This window comes from Saccopteryx bilineata, chromosome 2, assembly GCF_036850765.1.
Source record: "Saccopteryx bilineata isolate mSacBil1 chromosome 2, mSacBil1_pri_phased_curated, whole genome shotgun sequence".
NCBI lineage: Eukaryota > Metazoa > Chordata > Mammalia > Chiroptera > Emballonuridae > Saccopteryx > Saccopteryx bilineata.
The window spans coordinates 347,363,439-347,380,922 of NC_089491.1; the positions used below are offsets into that span (position 1 = coordinate 347,363,439).

The 17,484-nt window shown below is 54.5% G+C and overlaps 1 protein-coding gene across 3 annotated transcripts; it reads left to right on the plus strand.

The window, feature by feature from the left end:
• Positions 1 to 5,298: 5,298 nt before the first annotated feature.
• LOC136326523 (gastrula zinc finger protein XlCGF7.1) lies at positions 5,299 to 11,789 on the plus strand. 3 transcript variants are annotated; one of them, XM_066262608.1, is made up of 4 exons: positions 5,299 to 5,716; positions 7,955 to 8,862; positions 8,987 to 9,114; positions 11,070 to 11,789. In XM_066262608.1, exon 2 carries the CDS (start codon positions 7,983 to 7,985, stop codon positions 8,592 to 8,594), a length of 612 nt encoding a protein of 203 aa, XP_066118705.1. In that variant the 5' UTR covers positions 5,299 to 5,716; positions 7,955 to 7,982; the 3' UTR covers positions 8,595 to 8,862; positions 8,987 to 9,114; positions 11,070 to 11,789. The 3 variants fall into 3 exon arrangements, with proteins under 3 accessions (XP_066118705.1, XP_066118704.1, XP_066118706.1); XM_066262607.1 differs by lacking the exon at positions 5,299 to 5,716 and adding an exon at positions 5,723 to 5,853; XM_066262609.1 differs by lacking the exon at positions 5,299 to 5,716 and adding an exon at positions 6,173 to 6,333.
• The last annotated feature ends 5,695 nt before the right edge of the window (positions 11,790 to 17,484 follow it).

Sequence of the window (17,484 nt, forward strand, 5' to 3'; positions counted from 1 at the left end):
GTTCAGTGTCTTCCCTCATACCCCCTCAACCCCTAGACCCCAAAGGCCACTCCTGCTTTTCCGAACTGGGCTCGGTTGGAGCTCTGGTGCTGACAGAGAGCCCAGGGCTCCAGCCCAGCTGTGGCCTTGGGTTATGTCTCCCCATAGGAGGGGAGTGAACTGAAGAGAGGGGTGGGTGTGGGGGTACCAGGGTTGGATGTGTGGGAGGAAAATGGGGGACCTACCTGGTTTTATAGGAGGATGACTGTGCTTGCCTGCCTCCCCCGGGCTTGAGTTGGCAGGTGGAGGTCTCTGAACTCAGAGATGTGCTTTCTTCTCCAGGAGCTGCTGTGTTCACCCTGGGTTCTGGTCATCCCCCTTTTCAGGTCGTGTTGACTCCCTTTCATCTAGCAGGAGCTCTAACTAGCATCACAGAAACAGCTGGGTGGGTGATGACTCAGCTTACCTGAGGAACACAGCGCTGGTACTGGTTAGTGTTCAGCCAGGGTTTCTCTACTTGTGGTCCGGGTCTTGGATCACAAACCATGCTGTGCAAAATCTCACAAATGGGCAACGTGTGCCCATCAGAGCACTCAACTCTCAGGACCAGCTGGAAGCCAAATCAGAAGGGTTTTTCCTAGGCCCCCTCTCTGACCCACACCGGCCCAGGTGCTCCCCCTCTCCCGGTAATGCCAACCTGGCTCCTCCCGCAGCCTGCCCTGCTCAGGGAGGCCAAGGGCCTGGGATCTCATTGAAACCTACTTTAATCATGGGGAAGGCTCAAGAGTCATTTACTTCTTCTTCTTTGCCACTTAGCAAATCCTGAGGGCAACTCGAGCAAGCCGACCCCCTCCAAGAAGGCACCCCGGAATACCATGCATGATTTAGAAAGCCACTGTCTGCGAGGACGGACCTGCAGAAACACTGGAGCCTGTGGAATCCGGTGCCAGACGGGAGGGCAGGCAGATGCTGCAGAGACAGAAGGGCCGTTTCTGTACCATAGCTTATGTTATCTCCCCTCAAGTGCCCCATGTTCAGTGATCAGACAGCTGTGTTGGTAGGACTCGGGGTCAATGAGGCCTAACTACAGCTTTGCCCTTTGAGCAAAGTCATGAGAATGCCTGTTCACTGACCCACGTGACAGATTCACAAATGGCTGCTTTGGGTCACAACGGGAACAGAGTGAAGAACTACTGACCAGGTCGGGATGGCACAGCATAGACCCACTAACCAAGCCTACTGTGTGAAAGGCATGGTGTCTGACTTCAGGGATGCTGGGGTGACTAAGCCACTGTGGTAGCCGGCTCCGGCTGCCATCACAGAACACCACTGGGGCTTAAACACTGCAGTCTGGAGGCTGGGGAGTCCAAGAGCAAGGTGCTGGCAGATGCGGTTCCTGGTGAGGGCTTGCTTCCTGCCTCGTAGACAGCCACCTTTTCCCTAGTGTCTTCACCTGGGGGTGGGCTGGGGAGAAAGAACCTCCAGTGCTCTGGTTTCTTCCTCTTATAGAGACACTAATCTCATCAGAAGCATGCCACACCACTTCATCTGTACCTAACTGCCCTGTCTCAAAGCCCTGTCTCCAAATGCCATCACAAGGTGGGGGGCTTCAATGGATTTCCAATTCAGTTAATAGCAATCACAGTCTCTGTCCTGGAGGAGCTCGTGGACATTCACAGAAAATCACTCTAGTATACACACAGCTTGGAACAATCTATACGGTCAGCTCTTGAACAAGCTGTCCTGGTCACGGTTCTCTTAGGGAGGCTTTCCTGTTTGTCTCGTCCAGTCTCACCACAATCCAGTGACCTAGGCAGACAGTCATATAGGAAAGGTGGATGGGGACCGCGGGAGTCCATCAGGTCATGTTGCAAAATAAACGGCGGGTCCCAGGCCTCCTGTTAGCCTAAGCCTCTTCCATGGTCACAATCACAGGCTTCTCCAAGGGCAGCAGGGCATTGTCAACTTCAACTTCCATTCCCTTTCATTTTAACATAATAAAACTAGGTCAGGGAGCATTTAGGAAGAGGCACAGCATAAAATCAAGGACAAGAAGGTCAGACCGAACTAGTGGTTTATAACAGTAGTTCCCAACCTTTTTTTGGGCCATGGACCGGTTTAATGTCAGAAAATATTTTCACAGACTGGCCTTTAGGGTGGGATGGATAAATATATCACGTGACCGAGACAAGCGTCAAGAGTGAGTCTTAGATGGATGTAACTGAGGGAATCTGGTCATTTTTTAAAAATAAAACATCGTTCAGTCTTAAATATAAATAAAACGGAAATAATGTAAGTTACTTATTCTTTCTCTGCGGACTAGTACCAAATGGCCCACGGACCGGTACGATCCGCGGCCCGGGGTTTGGGGTCCACTTGTTTATGATTTGGACTGCTCAGGAGCATGCTGAGAGTAGAGTGGCCAAAGGGGAACAGAAAACTACCAGGAGTAAAGAAATCAAAATCTTATATCCTGTCCCTGGCCAGGTCAGTGCAGGTGTGCAGGGGGACCCTCAGCCTAGCTTCCAGCAGGCCACAGGAGCGTGGTGGAGCTGGGGTCCTAGAATTGCCTACGTCCTTCTTGTGTTCCATTGTTAGGAGCAGGCTGGGAGCTAAAATAAAAAATGACTTAGGACCTTGGAAAATGGTTGTGCCCTGGCAAGCACCGTGAGCTGCAGCTGAGTGTAGTTTTTCCTGCCGCTCATCATTTTTTACGTTGCATCAGCACCCTGGCTGACCACCACAGCTCTCAGATGTCGCTTGCAGACATCCATTCATTTGTTCAATCAGACACAGACTGAGGACCTCTTGTATCCTGGGCACTTGGGATCCAGAGATGCTGAAAACATAGCCCAGGCCCTTTGAAACTCGCAACCTGGTGGAAAAACAAAGGCGTGCTGACTCCCAATCCGAAGTCAGCACGAGGTGCTTTGGAGAAGGATGGTAGTGATCACCATCCAATCTGGGGAGATGGGAGGAGCTGGGCACAGGAGGTGGCTGCCCAGCTGAAGGAAGCCTTGGGGGTGCACGTAGCAGGAGCTGGGACAGGGCAGCCAGGCTGGTATCTGTGAGAGCAGTGGTCTGGGGCTGTCCAGGGGAGCACATAGGGTGATGGCCTGCCATCTAGTGTGCCCCTGGGGTGGGGTGCCGATACAGTGCAGGGCCCCGGGCCATCTGTTCTTTGGGACCCTGAGGCTGTGAGCCGCCAACGCCTTTGTGAGGGACCAGAGTCCAGCTGTTGCATGAGGCTTGCAGAGAGGTGGTGATCATCACACCGGATTCTACCCACGGGAAGAAGCATGGCTGCGTGTGCAGAATGTTTCCACATCGCCGCTCTATTGTGTTCACCGCAGCACGTGAACAGGCAGAGGGGAGATGTGGGCGGGGGTATCTGTGGATGAGACCACAGAAGCAGTGGAAATCAGGCACTGGCGATGCAGAGCACGGAGGCCTCCAGGAGCCCTGGGCCCCGGGCATACCCACTGAGACCGGATGAGTTCCCGGTGTCTTGTTAGCCACTACCTCTCACTTAGCTGCCATTCCTTTCCTTTCCTTTCTTTTCTTTTTTTTAATTCCTTTCCTTTTTATTTTGGCATAACTTACCTAGAAAATGCTGCTAAAAATATGGGTGACATCCTCAGGTATATAATCTATTTTGCTTTTGAAAACCTGGTCATTTATAAGTTTCCCTTTTTCCTGTAGCCTGGAGAAGAGATGACAGCTGATGGCTCTGGCAGGTGACTAGTTTTGCAGCAGGAGCTGGAACAGGGAAGTGTGGCTGTCTCATGAGCAGAGCTCCAGCACCTGGGTGGAGGGTGGGTATGGGGTGGCATCAGTAGTTAGGGGTCCTGTTGTCAATGCCATAGGGACTCTACCCTTGGTCCAGGGTGCCATGTATTCTGCTGGATTCATTTCTTAGGGCTTCCAAGAATTCCCTCCCTATTGTTTTTTTCTTTTTTGTGAAGAGAAAAAAAAAAGCAGAGAGGGACAGATAGGGATAGGCAGACAGGAGGGAGAGAGATGAGAAGCATCAATTCTTCACTGTGGCACCTTAGTTGTTCATTGATTGCTTTCTCATATGTGCCTTGACCAGGGTGGGTGGGGCTACAGCAGACTGAGGGACCCCTTGGTCAAGCCAGAGACCTTGGGCTCAAGCTGGTGAGCCTTGCTCAAGCCAGATGAGCCCATGCTTAAGCTGGCAACCTCGGGGTCTTGAACCTGGGTCCTCCACGTCCCAGTCCAATGCTCTATCCACTGCGCTAGGTCAGGCCTCCTATTGTTTATCTGAAATACTAATCTCCTTGTGATGTCTAACTCATGAAGTCCCACATACCTCAGTCCTGTGCCTCTGGAACACATGGGTGGGGGTCCAGGTCTTTGAGAGGCTGACAATGACCTGGGGTTGACCTTCTGGGATAGACAGTCCACAGAGTGAGCTGTGAATGCTGACCTTCTGGTCTGGTGTTGGGAGTAGAGATTGATTTTACTGCCTGGTGGACCCCACCTGGAACCCTTCAGTTCCCCGGGCTCTCAGAGGCAGGAATAGTGCCGCCTGCTCTGCCACCTCACTGTCTGCTATGGGAGCCCTGCCTGGCGGAATCCCAACTGCCCGGGCCTGCGGAATCCTAACTGCTCCTGTACCTGGCAGCTACCAAGGGGCCACGGAGGAAAAGGCTAGTCCATGCCCCTGTAGCACTTTTAACTTTAAAAAGCCACTTTCCCTTCTGGGCTCAGTTTCTTTATCTATAACATGCAAATTCTGAGGCATTTTCTCACTCTGAAGGAGAGTTTTACTTCTGATCCTGGTCATCACAGCAGGTTTCTGTTTGGGGGTCTAGCTACCAGAAGTGGTTGGGGAAGAGTCTGCTGGGTGGTGGGCCTACCTTCCCACCTGGGCCTCTGCCACTCAGAGCTGTGGGTCTCAGCTGTGGGGAAGCCACTCTGTGCTTCCATTTGATTTTATTTTCCCATCTATAAAATGGGATAATAACACCTACATAGCCTAGATGGCACATGGTTATTAAAGGCTCCCACGGGAACATATGGGAAAGTGCTTTGTAAAAAGGCAAGTCATGTATGGGTAAGGTGTGTTATTATAAAATGACAGTTGGAAGCTGGAATTCAGTCTGGCCCTGTCCACACCAGCTGCTTCCCTTGGGTGTTATACCCGGTCTTTGATGAGACAGCTGTGGGTTCACCTCTGAGAATGAAGGGACCATAGGGGTGTAATTTCTTCCACTCCCTTAGTCACCCTAGTGCCATAACCAGGACATACAGGACGGTTGGCTTTGGCAAAGCTGTCCTCTGGGGCAGCTCTGATTCAGTCTCTCCCACCACCGCGGCTCCCACCCTAAAGGCTACGTAGCGGGGGTTCCTGCCTTCACCCGGTTCTTTCGCCTGCAAGGGAAGGCTTTGTATCTCCAGCCTCTGGACCCTGTTTCCTAGGCGCTGGGGCTTCAGGACGAGGCGTTACCTGCTGGATCGGAGCCTCAGGAATCCAGAAATGGAAATGGCTGGGGCAGGGGGCCCGGGGGACTTGGGGTGACCCGCCCAGAAGCGGCCCCAACCTGGTTCCCTCTCCTGCGCGGCGAGTGCAGGGCTCGCAGCCCTCCTTTTTCCGCCAGCCGGGCTATTGGCTAGTTAGACCTCCCAGCCTCACGGGGCTGCTGTGCGGCAGCAGCGACGTTGGCGACTGCGGCGCTGCGGCGGAGACGGAGGGCTCCGGAGGCCGCGCCATGTGAGTCCCGGGCCGGCCGGGGCTGGGGCCGCGGCTGGAGATTACCGTATTTATCTAGGCCAGTGCCGGACCCTTGGGGGCGGGTCACTGCGGGCGCGCTACCGTATTTGCTGGGAGCTGCGCAGACCCTTTCCGGAGTAAGGAGCTCTGCGACTTAATTACGTATTTATCCTGGGTTGCGTGATTCCCCCAGGAGCGCTGCGGGAGTGGGGTGCAGGGTGGGTTGAATTCATTCCCGAAGGGAACCAGGACTTGCAGCGGCGTGGGATGGGTTGCGGTAGCAGGGTGCGAGGCCTACGTCTTTCCATAGGGGTGGGGTTGCGACGCAGAGTTTACCATATTTCTCCAGGGTCACTCTAGCCCCAAGAGTTGGCAAGGTTGTGCGCGGGATGGTGGGGGCGGGCGAGGGCTCAGGAGGTGGGGTCAGCTCTTCTGATTAATACAGTTATTTGATAATAACAGCGGTGGCTGTAGGAGGTGGGCCGTCTTTATGGGGGCGAGGGAGAAGAAGCGCGGGAGTCGCTGCGGGAGAGTTACCGTATTTGCGTTGGGCAGTGAAGATTTGAGAGGAAAGAGCCACTGCTGGAGGCCGGAGGAACAGGGGCGCAGCCTGGGCTGTGAGTGTGGTGGGATGGGTTGCAGAAACTTGGGGGAGAGAGGGTTGGCCGTAGCCTTGGACCCTGTCGGCAGGCGGGTCTTTGTTAGAAGTATAACTGGGGGGTGGGGGTGGGAAGGCTACTCAGTGATAAGGCCGGGCTGAGACTGGCCAAGGGGACTATGATGATCTGTCTTTGCAAATATATCAATGCAGCTGCCTGGGCAGACACTTGTGGGTGGGGTGGGTCTATTGCAAGTAGTGCTTGTCCTCCTCTCCCGGATGAGTGTGTGTTCCATCCTGGCCTGGGGGGCTGGGGAGGTAGGGGGTGCAGATTGACTGAGGTTGCAGTAAGGAGTGAGACCTGGAAGTGTGGAGGAGGCCTGCATGGAGGTCCAGGAGAAAGGCTAGCAAGCTTCCCTCATGGGGGTGGGGGAAGGCAGGGCAGTGGCCAGTGCAGCTGCCCTGGAGCAGGCCTCAGTGGTCCACAGGAGCAGGAGCCGAAGGTTTTTGGGGGCACGAGGTGGTGGCAGCAAACAGTGCCCTGTAGGAGCAGTGGCCCTGGGGGTCTCAGTGGTGCCACAGTGGCTGGCTGTTGGTGATGGCCATGTGGTATGTGCATATTGAGGGGAATTTAGTTGTTGAACAGTAGCTAGTACAGTGAGAAGAGCTCTCAACAGTGAGTCAGGAAACGAGGGCCTAGTCCTGGCTCACCTTGCTGCCTGACCTTGGGGAAGTAAGTTGACCTCATGGAGCCTCAGTATCCCCATCTATGAACTGGGGTTCAGTGAACCCTGCCCTTTCCTCAAGGCTGTTGTAAGGACAATGGGAAACAATTTAAGAGGAACACAGTGCCCTGGGGAAGAGGGTTCCTAGGAGAAACAGCGTGAATGGGCAGAGCTGAACCTGGGGGTGCTTGTGGGTACTGAGTGCTGCTCAGCCTGGGCCAGGCTTTGCTGTGGGGATGCCGTGAGGAACGGAGCTGAGATGCACCTGGGAGCTCACACTTCGGTTCAGTGACTTGCAAACAAACCTCTTATAAGCATGCCTTGTTTTGATAAGCAAAGAGCTCCTGTCTTGAGTGTTTAACTGGGGCTTCTTGCAAGTTTAAGGGTTTTTGTTTTGTTTCTTTTAAGCTTTGCAAAAATGTCTTTAGACCACCCTCAACCCTTCCCTCCAGATTGGGGCCGCGCCTCCCCACCCCCTCCTTGAGAAGCGGGTTGGAGAAATGAGACATATCCAGGTGCAGGATAACTTGCAACACTGGGAGCCCCCAAATATTAGTCATCAGCATTTGTTCAGTGCCTTGTACAGCAGGCACAGTGCTTGGTGCTGAGATTAAAGATGGAGGCAGCTCTGTCCCTAAGGTGCCAGGACTGACTCGCATGCATGTGATCAGTGAGGGTCATAGGGTTGGGCCACGTGGGGTCATGGAAAGCTTCCAGGAGGAGGTGGCACTCCAGAAGGCCCTGAAGGAGGGGCAGGATGTGATGGGCATGTAGTAGAGGAACGCTGGCTTCAACAAGACTGTAAAGGGGCTGATGCTGGAAGTTGTGTGAGGACAGTGGAGTGTCCTTCCTGAGGCTGGGGCTGGCTAATCCTCCTGTCCCCCCTGACACCTCTCTCTGCTTCTGCCTCCCCAGGGGCTGGTGACTGCAGCTGGAAGTGCCCATGACGGAGCTGGCATCCTCCGGGGGCGGGTCCCCTACGGGGGACGGGGAAGAGGGTCTGGGGGACGAGCGAGGCCTGGTGATCCACCACCCCGCGGAGGAGCAGCCCCACCGCTGCCCACTGTGTGGCCAAACCTTCTCGCAACAGCCCAGCCTGGTACGGCACCAGAAAGCGCACGCCGGGGCGGGCCGCGCGGCCGCCTTCGTGTGCCCCGAGTGCGGCAAGGCCTTCAGCGTCAAGCACAACCTCGAGGTGCATCAGCGCACCCATACCGGCGAGCGGCCCTTCCCCTGCCCCGAGTGCGGGCGGTGTTTCAGCCTCAAGCAGAACCTGCTCACGCACCAGCGCATCCACAGCGGCGAGAAGCCGCACCAGTGCGCGCAGTGTGGCCGCTGCTTCCGCGAGCCCCGCTTTCTGCTAAACCACCAGCGCACCCACGCGCGCATGCCAGCGCCGCACCCGCGCCGCCCCGGCGTCTTCGGGGAGCGGCGGCCCTACTTCTGCGCCCGTTGCGGCAAGAGCTTTGCGCGCGAGGGCTCGCTCAAGACCCACCAGCGCAGCCACGGCCACGGGCCCGAGGGCCCTGCGGCCCATTTAGGCCGCGTGCTATGATGCCCGCAGGGCTGGCCGCGGGCTGTTTCCTGCCCCTGAGCTGCTGCGTCCGTGAGCCCTGGATGTGGCACGGGGCCGCGTATCCCCCTCTGGATAGGACCCCGAGAGATGAGGAGGGCTGGCTGGGGGTTTGGGAGGAGTGGGCCTCCGTCCTGCTCTGTGGCCTCCTTTTGCTCCTCTCCCAGAACCCTCTGGCTGGCTGCCCTTGGCTGCTTTGGGCCCCTGTGATGGTTTTCCTCCTCAGGCTCACCAGGCCTAGAGCAAGCAGGTGAGACCCCAGGGACAGGGCCGCCCTCAGGCTTTAGGGGAAGGCGGTGGGGGGTGCCGGGGCATGCTGGGCCGTTGGTGTGGGTCTCCCTGTGACCAGTGTCTCACTACATCTTCATTCCTAGAATGTCAGAGTGGAAAGCACCCTGGAGAGGACCCCTCTGCACAAGCCCCTGGCCCAGGGCCCCCTCCAGCCCTCACCGCCTGGCATCCTTGAGAACTCATTTCATTTCATGTCTCAGTTTGCTCGTCTGTAAGTTGGGGCTAAAAATGAGGGCTATTATGAAGGTCATAACTGCCCTTACTATACTGCTCACAAAAATTAGGGGATGGCCCTGGCCGGTTGGTTCAGTGGTAGAGCGTCGGCCTGGCGTGCGGAAGTCCTGGGTTCCATTCCCGGCCAGGGCACACAGGAGAGGCGCCCATCTGCTTCTCCACCCCTCCCCCTCTCCTTCCTCTCTGTCTCTCTCTTCCCCTCTGGCAGCCGAGGCTCCATTGGAGCAAAAGATGGCCCGGGCGCTGGGTATGGCTCCTTGGTCTCTGCCCCAGGTGCTGGAATGGCTCTAGTGGCGATAGAGCGACGCCCCGGATGGGCAGAGCATCGCCCCCTGGTGGGCATGCCGGGTGGATCCCGGTCGCGCACATGCGGGAGTCTGTCTGACTGCCTCCCCATTTCCAGCTTCAGAAAAATACAAAAAAAAAAAAAAAAAATTAGGGGATATTTCAAAATGAATATGAAGTAATAAAAAAAAGAAGCATTTGATTTTTTTTTGTTAAACAAGAACATCAGAAAAGCAAACGATGAGTCAAAGAAAGTTGTTTTATTATGCAAATGAGATGCAAAACCAACCTTTATTTCGTTAGTGAAAATGCACTAGACAAAAGGCCGACAGTACTGCACATACTGTCGGTCTGCACGTTCCCTGATCCCCTAATTTTTGTGAGCAATGGTTGGTAAGAGAGGGTGATGTTGCTGGTCCAGAACCACTTTTGAATACCCCTGTGTGCCAGGCACTGTGCTGATCTGGGCTGGGTTCTCCAGAGGAGGCACAGACGCGGGCCTTGTCCCATGAGGTGCCACACCTGGTGCTCACACAAGGTAATGGATGGCTATCCTAAACTGTAAAGAGCTGGCAGGGGGCAGGCAGTAATGGGCATCCCCCAGGACCTTTTGTTGGTTTTAACTGGGTACCCTAGGGAGAGCAGTGTTGAAGGAGGTGGAAGTCTGATAGTGGAGGCTCAAATCTGCCCTGCGGAGGAGTCTGTGGCCAGGGAGAGGGGACACCAAAAAAGAGCACAGTGACTTCAGACATGCAATTCAAGAACTGGAGACCCTGTGAGGACACATCACAGTGGGACGAGCAGGAGCCTGGAGGGTTCTGGGCTCATCTGAGGAAGAGACAATGAGGCCCTGAGCTAAGGGGCTTGACCAAGGTCATGCTGTGAGAAAGGGCAGAGCCAGGACTTGCCCTGGGTCCCCTGCATCCACGTTGGTGCTCTGAGACATGGGCTTCTTCAGCCATTGGGCAGATGAGGAAACAGGCTTATCGAAGCTTGTCCCGAACCACTTAGTACTTTCAGGGGACAATAGTGCAAGCCTGAGCCCTATTTTGGGTTTTGGACCGCAAAACCTTTAATCTCACCACACCGTCCTTAGAGAGGCTGCCCTGGTGGGAAAATGGAGCTGCAAGGATGCGGGAATGTGACCAGGGACCATGTGGCAGGAACCTGGGCAGGGGAGTCACTGGGTGTGTGAGTGCCTGAGGGAGACGTGGTATCCACAGTGGTGGGTTGGGAGGAAGGCCCTGGTGCTTGGACAGGACCTGCACTCACAGAGCCCTGGCTCCGTGCCCAGTGCTGTGCTTGGTGCTGGAGACCTGGCCCTGCCCTCTACCCTTCCTTAGCACTTCCTGGCTCCTCTAGGACCCACTGCCCTCCGCTCCCCACCCCCAGGTGGCTATGGTAATGTGGTATAGTACTTAGTGGCAGAGATTAGGAGATTAAACTGGGACCTGGGACATCTGGGGCCAGTCACCAAAATGTCTGGAAGCCAAGTCATCCCCTCTGTGAATTGATTAGTAACCCCTGAGTCCTGGACAGGTACAGGGTGGCCTAGCGGACTGCCCTCTCCTTGCCGCAAAGGGGGGCCTGGGCAGAGCCACATCATTGCCCCAGACCCGACCCTGGTCTCTCTGTCTCTGTGAACAGATGTGGAGTGGGCAGGACCTCTGGGCAGTGTATAAGGAACATCTGAGCACCGAAACTAGTAATGAGGACCCTGGGGCCTGTACTGCGGCATAACACATAACTGAAGAAGATCTACCTCGGGAGATGCCCCGCAGTGACAGCAGGTGGAGCTCAGAACCGGAAGCAGGTTCCACTCCCTGGTGGAAAGACTCCCCACACCTGCTGGGAGTCACGACTCGGGAACAGCTTATCCTGGATGCCTGGCCACCTGGCCACCTGGCCATGGACCTCCGCTCTCGTGTGACAGCAGGGACCATGCCCGTGTGGAGAGCCCGTGTCTCCGCTCCTGCTTGGGCCTCTAGTGATGGGAAGTGACTGGTCTACACGGCATGTTGCCAGCAGACCTGACTCTTGAGGCGCAACCTCCCCGGGTGTCAACCATACGTGTGGGCTTCACTTGCCTTTCAGCGGAGGTTCTTACCATGCCTGGGGACATGAAGCCCTTAGAAAAGCTGAAAACGGTTATGAACCTTCTCCCCTGGAAAACATATATACTCACGTAGATGCAAGAATCTGCCAGCAACCCCAGGAGCTCCCGGACTCCAGGCTGGAACCTCAGCTCCGGGACCCAACCCGCCACCTTGTCCTTACCCAACCCAGAGGGTCCACCACATGGCAGCATTCCTCCTTGCCCTGCCAGCCCTCCTTCCCTCGTTCAGGAATAAAGAATTCTGAGGAGGGGCCCCTGTTAGTCACTCTCTTCTTTCAGACCTAAGGAACAGTGTGCCCGCCTTCTGGAACCTCGGTCCTTCCCCAGACATTGCTGGAGGCGCCCTGGGCTGGCCGCACTCTTCCCTGGTTTGGGGTTGCTGGCTCTGGCTATTGGGCTGCTGGCTTCGGGCACAGCCCTGGGCTCCTGGCCTGGGCTCTGCTCTTGCTGTGAAGGAGGTGGAGAGAGCCAGACCTCCCGTGGACGCTGGGCGAAGCAGAAGTTTGGGCTGCTTTAGCACCAGGGAGAAGGAATCCTACGTCCAGCAGCCACGCCCAGGCATTCAGCCTTAGCTGAGTAGGTTTTTGATGATAACCAGACTTCACAAAGCTGGTCATAATTAGAGAAACTCTTTGGGGTGAGTACAGGCCTTTAGTTGTGGAATTTAGATCAAAGTCCAGTGAGGTAAGTTGTGGGGGGGCACATAGGTGTTGGCTGTAGGTGAGGGGTGCGGGGGTCCCAGGGCTGGGCTGGGGTGGGTCAGGGTTGTTGGGAGACCTCTTGGCCACGTGCCTTGTCCTAGGATGACTCATGTCTCTGGGGGGGTCAGAGAAAGCGCAAGCACTCAGGGTGCCCAGAGCCTCTGCTCCCCCTGATTCTTGGCCAACGTGGAGGGAACCTCATGGACTCACCCCTTCCTCTCTGTCAGCTCATCCCGCCCCCAACCCGTGACTGTGTGTCTTCCTTCCTGCCTCTGACTCCCCTGGACTTGCCTTCCCTCCACCCTGCTAAGCCCTCTCCTCCACCAGCACAGGCTTCCCAGCCCACCCAGCCCAGCCTCTGTCACTCCTCTGAACCATGTCTATGTGAACACACCGGCTCACCCTCGGGTAATGCGTACCGTCTTACACTCCAGCTTCCCGTGTGCGCATGTGTATGTTTGTGTGTACGTATGCACGTGTATCTTAAATCTCCAACAAGACTGAGCTCTCTGAAGGCAAGGGACATGTCTTTTTTTTTTTCTTGAACCTCAAGAGGTTCTGGCACTGAGCACATACTTGCTGATTGGCTGAAGGGCCCAGCACTCGTGGCCATGGGGGGCTGGTGATGGGAGGTGTGAAAGGGGAGAAGGCATGTGAGTTCACTAGTGGGTGCATTTTCCTGGGCTATGGGCTGGCCCCTGGGGCAATAAGGGCCATACGAGACCTCAAGTCCCATCTGTACTTGGGGCGGTGGGATGGGAGGGGACCCCCAAGGCTGTGCAAGACTCTGCATCAGTGGTCACTCAGGCTGGATGGAGGTCTCTGACACCCACCGGGGCTGACCGAGTGGAATAAATGTTCTGTTTACACCAGTTGATGTCAGGAGTGGTCATGTGGGGCTCAGCTGGGAATGGGCCGTGGCCTCCATCCACCTTCGTCATTTCTTGAGGGGTTACATTCAGGGTAACATGATGTCCAAAGGCTGTAGGAAGCCCAGCTCAAGAGGCACAGCAATTAATCAGCTTAGCCCCCACCCCCAACACTGGGTAATGACTGCTGTTTGGAGCTGGAAAACAGATATGAGGGTGCCCCTGGAAGTAACCTCAATGGCTTGCTCAGCCCACAGTAAGCCCAGACCTGCTGAGATCCTTCCAGTGATTCCGATCGATCCTGGAGAGGTAGGGGGAAAGAGCCCTCACATTGCAAGACCAGCTCCACTGGGAGGTCTCGGCCAGTCACGTACCTCGCCGGATGGACACGGGAAAATGGCCCTGCTCCTACCTCACGCAGTTGTGCAGTCACACGCACGCATTTGCATGAACTGTGCGAATGCAAAGCACAGCCCAGGGTCAGCGGTCTGCCGTCACAGCCACAGCATCTCCATCTCTGTCTCCATCTCCACTGGGAGAGGCCAGGCGAGGGGACCTAAGTGCCATGTGGCAGCCCCCCTCCTGCTGCTCTAAGGCCTCTGTCAACTGGCCAACTGGAGATCAGGCACAGAATCTAGTTCGGGGTCAAGGGTTGGGGTTTAGCCTGACTGTGTGGGTTTGGCCAAGGTCCTGACCCTTGGGAGCCCAGTTCTCCTATCATGCAGTGAGCTGTGTAGACCGCCGGTGCTCTGAGGTTTCTCTCAGGTCTGACATTCTACAGACCTGGCTGCTTGTGTGGGCTCCCTCGGGTAGTGGCGAGCAGAGACACGTAGGCCAGTGACGGGCTGTGTCCAAGGCCTCAGGCAGCCCCCACGTGCAGCTGGTTGCCCCCTCCCCTGCTCCCCATGCTGGTCCTGTGACCATCCTCTTCAGCAGACGCTCTGAGACCTGGAGCGGAGTTTGTTTTTACCTTTAGGCTGGAGAACTGCTGTTTCTAGCCGCAGAGACAGAAAGTCACCTCGGAACACACCCTCCTTGTTTCTGGAAGGTCATCTCCACCTTGCTGTTAAACCAGCGTCAGACAGACACCCACCAGTATTCTTAGTAACTCTCCAACCAGCCTTGGACTTGGAAGGCGTTTCAAATGCAAATGATTCAGACCAGCATGCTAGCTGTTGTGTTTGACAACGATCATTTCTAAAAGGCTGATGTTAGGTGGAGTGCCTGGGGCCAGGGCCCCCCTGTGACAGGCTGAGCTGGTCCCCCCCCCCCCGCATATGGAAACCTGCTAGGGGACAGGCAGTGTCCCTGAGACTGAGTTTAAAGCATGAGGGTTCCAGATATCCTATTTATAGGAGCAGTGGGGACTGTGTCCACCGGTGGGGCAGAAAGGGCTCTGAAGACAGGTGGCAGGACTGTGCACATGGGGGTCTGAGAGGCACTCAGAGATGGAGGGGACAGTTGACTGCCACAGCAAACCAGCACTCCCAGAAATCACTGGGGGAGACTGGTGTGGGGCTCCTTGAGGAAGAACGGGCTGTATGGAGTTCTAGGCACTGGGAGCGCTCTGTCTTTGACCCCAAGGAGCAGCATGCCTCTTGCAAGGAAGCAGGACCCGTTGGCCGTGGACTTCCCATGGCCTGTCAACGCAGAGTGCTGATGTCTCGGGGCTTATGCCCGCTCTTCTCTTTCCTGACACTGCCCTTGGCTTCCTCACCACCTGCCCTCTGGACCCCTCTCTCTGTCTTCTCCCATGTGGAGCCCCCGAGGCAGATGCTGGCGTGATTGGTCACTGTCCTTATACGGCGTCCCTCAGACAGAGTTCCATTTTCTCAGCACAGCTGATGCGGCCAGTGAGTCTGGACAAGCATGTCACAATATATCAAATGTCTCAAAATAATGTGTTGCACCACTTACATTTATACAACATTCCATATCAAATTTATTTATTAGAAAAAAAAAGAGAACTTGAAAGGGCTGCATGAGTCACTCAAGACCTTTTGTAACCAATGGCAGTGGTGGAGTAGTGCTCTCTAGTGCACACTTGGAGAACTGGTGTCCAGTGACTGTAATAGGGCAGTTCTCCCACACCCTGTGGCCTGCCTGCCACCTTTATATTAAAGTGTACTAAAGGACCATGCAGATGGCCAGTAAATATTTGTGGGAGGTATAAATAGAATCATTTTCAGAATGCCTTATGGAAGTCAGTAGGAAAAAGCTGACTTGTATAAATAAATTATTCCCTTAGGAATGGAAAGAAGTTCGATGGCAATAACAGAGGAAAAGAGAAAATTGGAGGCAAAGAAATTCGACATGTGTTTTTTTTCTTCTTCTGGGTTTCAAGAGGAAATAGGAGGAAATATAGAGTAACTCTTTAAAGAGAAGTAGCCAAAAATCTAGTAATGAAAGTTTGCTCATTAAAAAACCTAAAATAGCCCTGGCTGGTTGGCTCAGTGGTAGAGTGTCGGCCTGGCATGTGGAACTCCGGGGTTTGATTCCCAGCCAGGGTACACAGGAGAAGTGCCTGGTTCTCCACCCCATCCCCCTCTCCTTCCTCTCTATCTCTCTCTTCCCCTCCAGCAGCCAAGGCTCCATGGGAGCGAAGTTGCCCTGGGTGCTGAGGATGGCTCTATAGCCTCCGCCTTAGGCGCTAGAATGGTTCTGGTTGCAGTGAAGCTATGCCCCAGATGGGCCGAGCATTGCCCCCTGGTGGGCATGCCGGGTGGATCCCGGTCGGGTGCATGCAGGAGTCCATCTATTTGCTGCCCCCACTTCTCACTTTGAAAAAATACAAAACAACAACAACAACAAAAACCTAATACATTCTACAAGGGAGGAGGCCTGAAGCCAGAAAGCCGGAGGTGCTGGCTGAGCCGCGGGCAGGATAAGAGAGGGTGTAGAGCTACTGTGGTGAAAGCTAGGGGCACCGTCTGTAAGCAGATCCTCAAAATGAAGACGTGATGGGGGAGTTTGGACACTTAGTAGATGATTGCTAATACAAAATTATTTTTATTATTATTATTTGACAGAGACAGACAGATAGGGGGACAGACAGACAGGAAGGGAGAGAGATGAGAAGCACCAATACTTTGTTGCGGCTCCTTAGTTGTTCATTGATTGCTTTCTCATATGTGCATTTACCGGGGGGCTACAGCAGAATGAGTGACCCCTTGCTCAAGCCAGCAACCTTGGGCTCAAGCCAGCGACCTTGGGCTTCAAGCCAGTGACCTTTGGGCTCAAGCCAGCGACCATGGGGTCATATCTATGATCCCACGTTCAAGCTAGTGAGCCTGCACTCAAGCTGGATGAGCCTATGTTAAAACCAGTGATCTTGAGGTTTCGAACTTGGGTCCTCCATGTCCCAGTCTGATGCTCTATCCACTGTGCCACTGCCTGGTCAGGCAATACAAAATTATTAATTCTTACTTGGACTTCAGTTATTGTGCTTATGCTAAGGAAAGAACCTTTACCTTTTCAGATCTCTGGGATTTGCTCAAGCATGGTCTATGGTACTGGACTCAAGGGTGGGGCTGGATGAAACTACATGAACTAGGCATGGATACCTTGAACTTGGGTGGGAGGAGACTGGAGTCCATTATACCCTCTTCTCTTTACGCTTGTCATGTGTTGGAAGATTTCCATAATAAAAAGTATATCTGTCTAAAAAGAATTAAAGTATATTTATACCTAATCCAGACATGTTACTGTCATCTGCCCAAATTGTATGAAACACATATTTTTGTCTATGAAGTAAAACAACATATAATAACATTTTTTTAAGTGAGGGAAGGACCATAGACAGACTCCCGCATGCGCCCCGATTGGGATTCATCTGGTAAACCCCTGTCAGGGGCCGATGCTAGAATCAGCTGAGCTATTTTTGGCACCTGAGGTTTTTGTTCAGACCATTGAGCTATCCTCAGCACTTGTGGACCACGCTGAAGCCAATCGAGCCACTGGCTTTGGGAGGGGTAGAAAGAGAAGGAAGAGAGGGTGGGGAAGAGAAGCAGATGGTTGCTTCTCCTCTGTGCCCTGACCCGGGATTGAACCCAGAACATCCACATACCATGCTGATGCTCTAGTCACTGAGCAAGGCTGCCAGGGCCTAGTCTTTTTTCTCATCATGTGACCAAACTCCTTGAATGGGGGATTTATCTTGTGAGTCTTTGAGCCCCTGAGTCAATACACTGCAGCGCTTGGTAGCCTCTTTCTTACTGCCATAACTTGTGCCTTTCCGGCTTATTGGATTGCTAAAATTCCAGCCCTCCTGTGCCCGCCCTCCCTGGAGTCTGGGAGGGGGCGGGAAGGAGGGGTCTTTCACCTGCTGAGTGAACTCTGTCCATTCCCTGCCCTTGTCATTAGCCACAAAGCCACTA